General features: G+C 48.7%; 1 protein-coding gene across 1 annotated transcript; it reads left to right on the top strand.

Annotated features, from left to right (window-relative positions):
• Positions 1-1,620: 1,620 nt before the first annotated feature.
• Positions 1,621-9,353, top strand: LOC132587406 (guanylin-like). The gene is made up of 3 exons (XM_060259715.1): positions 1,621-1,715; positions 3,704-3,902; positions 9,242-9,353. The coding sequence occupies exons 1-3, from the start codon at positions 1,638-1,640 to the stop codon at positions 9,307-9,309; spliced, it is 345 nt and encodes a 114-aa protein (XP_060115698.1). The 5' UTR covers positions 1,621-1,637; the 3' UTR covers positions 9,310-9,353.
• The last annotated feature ends 1,097 nt before the right edge of the window (positions 9,354-10,450 follow it).

Raw genomic sequence — 10,450 nt, 5'->3', positions numbered from 1 at the left:
CAAGGACAAAACAAAGAGCAGGCAGGCATAAAAGAATCCTCTGAACTCAAATTGGTGTGGGGGGGGGGGAGGGAAGAATGATAAAGCAGAGCTCCTGAAACATAAAAGAAACCCAAATTCCCAGGTGTGAGCTACCCTACTTTATAGCCACAGGGATTGGTTGGTGTGATCGTGGCCAGTTCTAATTACACGATACATTGCAATCGGTTTGGGCACCCATGGCCAGCAGAAGGCACCTTAAGAACCTCAAAACATTCACAGGAGTGGGGATGAAGGGGGTACACAGCAATTTAGATCCTGGAAGATGGAGAAGTATTGCGGTGAGTTGGCTGAAGTACCTTTAGGGGTGTCATTGCACCAAAGTGACACTCTAGGATTGAATTTCAGTGGAAGCTTAAGGAAGGGCTTCAGTGGGGTAGAATACCACAAAGTCCACATTCTCTGTTGCCGGAAGATCAGTTGGAATCTCAGGGGAACCTCCACATTCAGAGGCACTAAACCTCTGCATCCCAGAGCCAGGGGAAGGGCTCGGCCTCTATGCCCTGTTGTTGGCTGTCCAGAGGAACTGGTTGGCCACTGTGTGAGACAGGATGCTGGACTAGATGGACTATTGGTCTGATCCAGCAGGTCTCTTCTCATGTTCTTATGAAGGTCTCAGCCTCTATGCCCTCTTGTTGGCTGTCCAGAGGAATCAGTTGGCCACTGTGTGAGGCAGGATGCTGGACTAGATGGACCACTGGTCTGATCCAGCAGAGCTCTTCTGATATTCTTTAAGACCTTCAGCCACTGCCTGGCAAGACCTTGGAAACTGTAACTTGGATGTGTGCAAGTAGCTGGAATCTTGCTGTGCTCTGAAATATTATTTTTGAAAGCTTGTCAAAGTTTCAAGTGAAACAAGGAAACACAAAATTCAACCTCGTTGCCATGCTGCTACGCTATGGTACAGATCTACTTGGAATTGGAACACTATTTGGTTTCCCCAGGAGACGTTGGACCAGGGATTCCTTTGGAACTGAAGGACTATTTGATGGATTTTAAAAGGACACTGTTTGGAATATTTGTATATCATAGTAGTCCTTCCTTTGCACTTACTATGGGTTTTCTATGCATCAGGGTATGTTTGTAATGTATGAGAGTGCTTGAACATTACAGACCTTTCTTTACGATTTATTGTTTAGGTTTGCTTTTTTTGGAGGCCGGTTGTCACGGAACCTTAGGGTTTTCGCCAGTCACTCTTTGCTGTGATTCTCTATTTGGTTGCACACACTGGAAGTTGGCAAACCTGAAGCCCGGCAGTCAAACCCAAGCCCTGCTGGCTGCCTACCATTTCCCATGGCTGGAGATTTTAATAGTTCTTCAATATAGTCATTTTCCCAGAGCCGCGCACACAAAATCTGACTGGGGCGAGGCAGTGAACTTCACCCTGGCTTTATGGGTTTGCTCTATTAAATCCTGTCTGATTAATGAATGACCAAGTCACTCCTGAGCATTGGCTTCATAAGGGGATGCCTGGGGGCTGGAGAGGAGGACTAAGGGTCAAGCGTGTCCACCAGCAAGACGGAGAAAGAGGTACCGAGTGATCTTCACAAGACCGGAGGTTGGATCCTGGAGGCTGAAGGACCTCACGGAGAATAGTCATGGTGGTCCTCTTTGCCCCAGTGATGATCGTCCTCCTGATGTTGACACACAGCTGCCAGTCCACTGTACAAGTCCAGGTGAGGTTGCTACCTGCGTTCCCTTTAAGCTGAGTTAGCACAAGCTAGCTCACAGTTTTTTTAGCCTCCGGCTCACACATTTTTGTCTTCCCTCAGGAAAAATGGCCCCAGAGCAAAGTTAATTGATGCAGCAGCTCACAACTTTAATGCCAGTAGCTCCCGAAGTAGAATTTTTGCTCACAAGACCCCACAGCTTAGAGGGAGTTTTTGGTTGCTACGCCTGATACTAGGATACCTTTCTGTTCCCATCCCTTTAGCAAAGCAGCATTGGGCCTCCGATGGAAAGGAGTACATCTTGCCCATTGCGTTTCTTTCTTTAAATATATATATATATATATATATATATATATATATATATATATATATATACCCATTCTTCTTCCATCCAAGACACTCAGAGTCCTCCCTCCCCCCAATCCAGGGCTTTTTTTTTTTTAGCAGGAAGGCACAGGTACTCTTAGGGGAAGGACTGTGGCTCAGTGGTAGAGCATCTGCTTGGAAAGCAGAAGGTCCCAGGTTCAATCCCCAGCATCTCCAACTAAAAAGGCTCCAGGCAAATAGGTGTGAAAAACCTCAGCTTGAGACCCTGGAGAGCCGCTGCCAGTCTGAGTAGACAATACTGACTTTGATGGACCGGGGGTCTGATTCAGTAGAAGGCAGCTTCATATGTTCATATGAACTCAGTTCCAGCTGGCTTGGCACCAGGGGGTGTGGCCTCATATGCAAATGAGTTTCTGCTGGGCTTTGTGCAAAACAATGGTGATGTCCTGAGGGTGTGGCCTCATATGCAAATGAGTCCCTGCTGGGCTTTTCCTACAAAAAGAACCCTGTCTAAACCCAATTCCAGAACTGGACCAAACGTCTTTCTTTCTGTCACATTCAACGCAACGATTGATTTGAACCTCTGCTCCTTTCTATGTCGATGCAAACCTTTATAATGCATTGGCAGTGGTGGAAAGTGGTGTCCTGTTGCAGCCAGTTGTGGCCATCCCGTGGGGCTTTCCAGGCAAGAGAGAAAGAGAGGTGATTGCTTGCCTCTGCATCATGACCCTGGTACTCCTTGGGCTGGCGTAAGATAAGATCCAATCAGAAGAGAAACCCGTCCTTCCAACATAGGCCTGAGATACTTCCAACGAACAACAGCAGAGAAGAAGAAACCTTAACTTCTGGAGTTGCCAGCCTCCAGGCAGGTCCTGGAGATCTCCCCAAATTACATCTCTGGGCCACAGAGATCGATTTCCATGGAGAAAATGACCGATTCAGGCAGCAGAGTTTGTGGCACGATACCCCACGGCTGAGATCCCAATCCTTGTCAAACCCCACCCTCCCCAGGCTTTGCTCCCAAATCCCCAGGAATTTCCCCCCAAAGCGCTGGCAACAAAAGATGAAATGAGATAGTGGGGAAAGTTAACGGCAAGGGGTGCGGTGGCTCCGCTAGAGGTTTTGGCCTGAATCCCGGCAGTGAAAGATCATTTCCCTGATCTGGTCTTTGTCAGGTCTCTCCACCACATGCCCAAGGGTCGCTTTGTAGAAAAGTAGGGGGTGGCACTCATCCAGGGATTGTTATGCAGCTGTTCAATGGACGGTCAATGTTCAGTGCAGTTCTATTCAATGGACAAGGTGGGAAGGAGGAGGTGGAACTCTCAGAAAGGTTCAGGAGCAGTGCTCCTGTGAGCTCCCGCTGAATCCGAGGCCTGCCCATGCTTCATTTTATAAACCTCTCTCATGTTTCCTTGTAATCGTCTCTTTTCTGAACTGTAAAGTCCCCTCTTCAGCCTTTCCTCATTGGGAAAAATGGTGCAGGACTAGCTATTGTGGTTTAAACCAGCGTATCTTGCAGCTGATGGAGAGTATGAGAGTATACAGATGGAGAATCTGACTGCGAGCTTTGGAATGTGACAAGGAGGTCCCTCTATTTACATCTGTGAAATCCTGGAGGGTCTGTGATTCTCTGGTCTGACATGCTGCTTTTGTGTGCCCTGGTACAGGATGGTAAATTTGCTTTCCCGCTGGAATCAGTGAAAAAAATGAAGGAGCTCCTGGAAAAAGACACCAAACCAGTTTCTGGCAGTGCCAGAAGTCAGACCCACGTCACCTTCTTACGGCTCTGTTTGAACCCAGAACTGCCGAAGGACTTGCGCCCCGTCTGTGACAGAGAAGATGCTGCCGATGTTTTCAGGAGGCTTGGTAAGCTGTATGGAAACCAGGCCTTCTTGTCTCCCCTTGGAGCCAGTTTGGTGTCGTGGTTAAGTGTGCGCACTCTTATCTGGGAGAACTGAGTTTGATTCCCCACTCCTCCACTTGCACCTGCTGGAATGGCCTCGGGTCAGCCATAGCTCTCACAGAGCTGTCCTTGAAAGGGCACCTTTTGTCAGAGCTCTCTCAGCCCCACCTACCTCACAGGGTGTCTGTTGTGGGGGGAGGGAGGGAGGTAGAGGAGATTGTAAGCTGGTCTGAGACTCTGAGATTCAGAGTGGAGGGCGGGGTATAAATCCAATATCATCATCATCGTCAATCAATCATCATCATCTTGGGATGATGGACGCTCTTTCCCTTGTTAAAGAGGAGGGAGTGGATGTTGGTGATTCCTGTAGGGCTGCTCACTCCAAGTTGGGGTATATCTGAAGATCTGGAGGGGAGCCTGGGAATAGTGGGGTTTGGGGAGGGAAGGGACCACAGTGGGTTCTAATGCCAGACAGTCCACCCTCAAAAGCAGCCATTTTCTCCAGGGGAAATGATTTCTGGTGTCCAGGGATCAGTTGTAATAAAGGGAGATCTCCAGGCCTCCCCTGGAGGTTGGCAACCATAGCTCATGCTTGTTGGCGATCCTGAGCAGGCCCCACAAACAAGCACCCTTTTCAATTAAAAGCAAGACAGAAGTTTGATGAATCAATGAATCTCGGCTCTCAAAAATAAAAACCCGCCTGTTTACAATGAGAATAAGGTTCTTGTCCTCAGCGCTTTCCCCAAAAACTGGAAACTACACAGGAGTAGGTTTGGTTTTCTGTTGGTTCATAGAGGGTTATTTCTATAAGGGCCCCCAAATACCTCCTTCTCAAGATTCCAGTGCAACCTGACAACTGAAATCCCCTGGGGCAAAATTGTAGATATTCCATCCAAATTGTATTTGCATTTAAAAAAAAATATCACAAATGGTCAAATTTGTTGCTTCTAGTTGAGGTTCTCTGCTCTCCTCTTGCAATTCCAAAGCCTCTTCCGATCTTTTGAATGGAATGTTTACACACATATATGCACACCCCTTGCCCAGTATCATCATCCAGTGTTTGCATATCTTATCTAGGCTGACTCAAGACATTCTTTGTGACCTGCTATCTGCTTTGCAGACCTTAGGTTTGTTTGTCTTTCTTTCAGTCCTGGGCAGCTCCTAGGCAGGGACACTGTGAAACTGCAGCTGAGAGATTTGCTTAAAAAGGTCAAGGTAGTCCCCTGTGCAAGCACCAGTCATTTCCGACTCTGGGGTGACGTCGCATCACGACGTTTTCACGGCAGACTTTTACAGGGTGGTTTGCCATTGCCTTCCCCAGTCATCTGCACTTTCCCCCCAGCAAGCTGGGGACTCATTTTACCGACTTCGGAAGGCTGAGTCAACTTCGAGCCTGCTCCCTGAAGCCAGCTTCTGCTGGGATCGAACTCAGGTCGTGAGCAGAGAGTTCGGACTGCAGTACTGCAGCTTTACCACTTTGCGCCATGGGGCTGCTGAGAGACTTGCTACATCCTCCCTAGTGACCAGCAGGGGGTGAAGGGTAGGGTGGCTCAATCCAGGTTGGGAAACTCCTGGGGATCTGCGGATGGAGCCTGGGGAGAACAGGGACCTCAGAGGGGTCCAATGCCATTGATTCCACCCTTCAAAGCAGCCATTTTCTGCAGGGGAACTGGTCTCTGTAGTCTGGAGATGAGCTGTAATTCCAGGGGATCCTCAGGTCCCACCTGGAAGCTGGCATCTCTAGCTAAGACAATTGCTCAGCATTCCGGAGAAGACAATGGCACATTACACAAGATGGGGGGGGGGGGAGGAGACATGTGACTGTGCCGAAGGTGTGCAAGAGAAGCTACTAGTAGCCATTGTAGAGGGGGCAGTAAATAAGCCTCGGTCTTATGGCTGGCAAGTCCAAATTCTAGACTCAAGCTTTTGTGTATCCAGTTCTTGGCACAATTTGAGGGGTCCTGAAAGTCATTTTGAATTCCAAGTATGAGTCCAATGGCACCTTTAAGAGCAACACCATTTTATTCAAGGTGTGATCTTTTGTGTGCATGCACACTTCTTCAGATACACGAAAGCTTACACCTTGAACAAAACTTCATTGGCCTTAAAGGTGCCACTGGACTCCAAATTTGTTCTGCTGCTTCAGACCAATGAGGCTACCTCACCTGAATCTTAATTCCAAGTATGTTTGCTAAGCCTTTTGGACTGAACTGGCATCAGCAACTCTGGAAACCCCTCCCCCCCCAAAGGTTTTAATAGGATATTTTAAGAAGATTCATCTGTAGCCTCCCTTTATCTTTAAGATGATGATGATATTGGATTTATATCCTGCCTTCCACTTCAAATCTCAGGAGTCTCAGAGTGGCTCAAAATCTCTATCTTCCTCCCCCATAGCAGACACCCTGTGAGGTGGGTGGAACTGAGAGAGCTCTGACAGAAGCCATCCTTTCAAGGACAGCTCTGCAAGAGCTATGGCGGACCCAAGGACATTCCAGCAGGTGCAAGTGGAGGAGTGGGGAATCAAACCCCGTTTTCCCAGATAAGAGTACGCACACTTAACCACTTCACCAAACTGGGTCTCTTAAGCAACCCACTGTTTCATCTACCTGCCTAGGGATGCCATGCCAGCCTTCAGGTGGGACTTCGGGATTCCCTGGAATCATCTCCAACTCAACTCAAGAGATCTGTTCCCCTGGAGAAAATGGATGCTTTGAAGGCTGGACTCTATGGCATTGGGCCCCATTGAGGTCTCTGTCCTCTCCAGGATCTTTCCACAAATCTCCAGAAGTTTCCCAAGCTGGATTTGGGGGGGAAACCTGGCAACCCTCTGCCTCCCCTACCCCAAACCTAGATCTGGAGAACATGAAGCTGCCTTACATTGAATCAATGCCAGTGGTCTGCCAAAGTTAGCATCATCTACTGTGGCTGGCAGCAGCTCCCTAGGATCTTTGATTAAGGTCCTTCACATCCCCTAGTCATTGATCCTTTTTTAATTGGAGATGCTGGAGATCAAGGCTTGAGACCTTCTGCATGCAAAGCAGCTGCTCTGCTACCAAGCTATGGCTCTACCTTTGAGGAGACCCTTGGGACAAGCCAAAGATGGGGTCTGAGGATCAAGCAGAGGGACCCAAAGGCAGGGGGCATAGTTGAGGATAGGTAAAAGGTCAGAACAAAGAACCAGGTAGGAGGGTCCAAGGTGTGCTCAAGGCAGCCTGAAGACTGGGCCCCAAAACCCCCAGACTGGCTAAAGCTATCTCCTTTCATAGTGAGTGGTGCTAGAATTGAGGAGCGGATCAGAAGCAGAGTCTATATATATTCTCAGCTGTGCTCTGATTGGCTCTCTCAATCACCTGCCTCTGACCCTGCCTTAGGCTGCAATTCCCTGAGTGGTCACAGAGGGCGCTGTGGTGCCCTTGAGTCTCAGGCTTGTTGATGGTGCAGCATGTCATTCTCTAGTCACAGAGTCTTAGGTCGAAGACCCTTGATGCCTTATGCCACCCCTCCCGTTTGGTCCCCACAACAACGCTGTGAGATAAGTCAGGCTGTGCAAAACAATGGTTGGCCAAAGGTCACAGAGCAGAGTCTGGCTTTGACCCTGGGTCTCTCCCTGCTCTCTGCCCTTACTTCACTCTGACTGTCTGGGCTGTTTTCGGTCTCAGCAAAGCCAGGCGTCTAATCCACTTGCAAACATTCCAGCCTAAAGCAAACTAATCAAACCCCCTGTCCTGTGTGCAATGTCCATGCTGAAGGGGCATGCCAAAGGTTTGAGGTCCTGTTTTGTTACCATTCACTCCTGCTTGCTGGATACTTCACAGACGCCCACCCACCCAGCCATCTACACCCACTTCAATACTGGTTAGAAATACTGTGCTGAGAATATGATTGCCCATCTCCAGCTGGGGAGTCCAGGAGATGAATTATAACCAGGGCTTTTTCTAAACAGGAACACACAGGAATGCAGTTCTGGCTAGCATGGCATCAAGGTTGTGTGTGGCCTAATATGCAAATGAATTCCTGCTAGGCTTTTTCTACCAAAGGGGCCCTGATTATTATTATAGGGGAGGGACGGTGGCTCAGTGGTAGAGCATCTGCTTGGTAAGCAGAAGGTCCCAGGTTCAATCCGCGGCATCTCCAACTAAAAAGGGTCCAGGCAAATAGGCGTGAAAAACCTCAATTTGGGATCCTGGAGAGCCGCTGCCAGTCTGAGGAGACAATACTGACTTGATATACCCAGGGTCTGATTCAGTATAAGGCAGTTTCATATGTTCACTGTTTTGGAGACCTGGGAAACTCCTGGAGATTGAGGGGTGGCTGGGAAAGGCAGAGCTCCATGGGATACAGTCCTCTAGAATCCACCCTCCAAAGCATCCATTTTCTCCAGGGTAACTGACAGGGATGCCAGCCTCCAGGCGGGGCCTGGGGATCCCCTGGAATTTACAGCACATCTCTGGAGAAAATGGATGCTTTGGAGGATGGATTCTGTGGCATTGTGCCCCACTGAGGTCCCTGTCCTCCCCAGGTTCCATCCCCGAATCTCCAGCTGTTCCCCAACCTGGATCTTCCAACCATAGTTAACTATCTCTGTAGTCTGGAGATGGACTGTAATTCCAGTCGATCCCCAGGATCCACCTGAAGGCTGGAACCCTGACTGTGGCAATGTTCCCTAGAGAGGTTCCTTCCAATGCCAAACCCTGCCCCCTCCCTGCTCTTCATCTCCAAATCTCCAAGAATGTCCCAACCTGGAACTGGAACTGTCGCTGCAAATCAGCTGGCACAGCTATACGTGAGACTTCATCGACCAAAATTCGTGCCTCTTCAGTGGTCTGTGAATCTCAATCATTGGAGGGGTGGGTAAAAAGAACAAACCTGCTCACTGAAACTGGGATTATGCATGCAATGATGCAAACCCTTGTGATTTCCTTGATGTTGGGGTTTATTGGGTCCCAGAAGCTGCTTTCTTCTTGAAGTGCCAATCCTATTTGGAAAAAGTTCTCAGGGCATTCTCTAACGTTTACACAAAACGCTTATATTCCCCTGTTCAGGCAACATGGGGACCATGCACATCAGCAATATCGCAGCACAGGTAGAATATGCTGCGATTTAGGAGAACGTGGGTGTAATGCCTGAAAAAGGCTATTGCCACTTGTGAAAGCCATTCATGTGAGCTGGACAGCGGAAGGCAGAAACATTTTTTTTTTAAGAACTAGATCCTAGACAAAGTTGCTTTCTCATTTGTTTGACAAGGGGATCGATGTAAGCATCATTTGTGCAAATGGCCAATCTGGTCTCTTCTCCTGATCAGAGCTTGCTGTGGAGGACCCAGACTTGTGTGAACTCTGTGTTAATGCTGCGTGCGCAGGCTGTTACTGAACGTGGAGGGAACCTTCACCACAATCCAGAGGAAGGACTGAGATCATGGACTGCTGGTAATGAATGCCTCGCATCAATCCACTGAAGGACTTTTTTATCAGTAATGTTGATTATCTTTTGGGTCAACTTATGCAGGAGGGGGCAGAGAAGCTTCTGAAATCAACACATCTCTGTGGATCCCTGAAGTCATGTTTCCCGATCTTGTTTCTGAAGCAGGACGACTGATGTGTTAGGAATTCTCCACCAATTCAATTCTTATGTACAAAAGGTTGGACCGAACTTGCATGCCAGTTTGGTGTAATGGTTAAGTGTGTGGACTCTTATCTGGGAGAACTGGATTTGATTCCCCTCTCCGCCACCTGCAGCTGCTGGAACAGCCTTGGGTCAGCCATAGCTCTCATAGGAGTTGTCCTTGAAAGGGCAGCTACTGTAAGAGCTCTCTCAGCCCCACCCACTTCACAGGGTGTCTGTTGTGGAGAGGGGAAGGTAAAGGAGATTGTGACTGCTTTGAGACTCTGAGATTCAGAATTTAGGGTGGGATATAAATCCAGTCTTCTCTTTCTCCTTCTCCTCCTCCTCCTCCTCCTCCTCCTTCTTCTCCCAACCATCACGCTCTTCTTGATTGCCCCAACTGAGTCTATGCTGGAGGAAGCAAAATGTGCCTTCTTAGCCCTGCTGGTGCCACTGGGTTTCAAAGGACAGAGAAAGAGCCTTTGCGGCATTGCAGGAATGACTGAGCCCTTGGAGGGTGCGGCTGAGGATCTGATTCTTTTGCAGCCTGTTTCCTCCACCACCTCCAGGCACGACTGTTTCCCACAGACCTCCCCCCACCCCCCCTTCTTTGCAACAGGAACCAGGATCCTTGGAGCTCCCTTGAATCCTAGAGCCCCGAGCAGCCAAAGATACAGGGAGACTCCAGTTTACATCAGACTAGAGAATCACAATCTGGGCTGTATGCAGTCAAAAGAATCCCCTCAGGAGATAGCCTGGTTCCCAGGAGAACAATATCACACACATACTAATCATTCTGGAACACTGGGGGGGGGGGGGGGGTGGAATCTCTGATGCTCAGGTCAAGATAAACGATGAGTGTTTGCAGGACAATAACTCTGCGTTGCCATTGGCTCAGAAATATCTCCCA

This window comes from Heteronotia binoei, chromosome 18 (genome assembly GCF_032191835.1).
Source record: "Heteronotia binoei isolate CCM8104 ecotype False Entrance Well chromosome 18, APGP_CSIRO_Hbin_v1, whole genome shotgun sequence".
NCBI lineage: Eukaryota > Metazoa > Chordata > Lepidosauria > Squamata > Gekkonidae > Heteronotia > Heteronotia binoei.
This window is presented reverse-complemented; position numbering and strand designations above follow the sequence as displayed.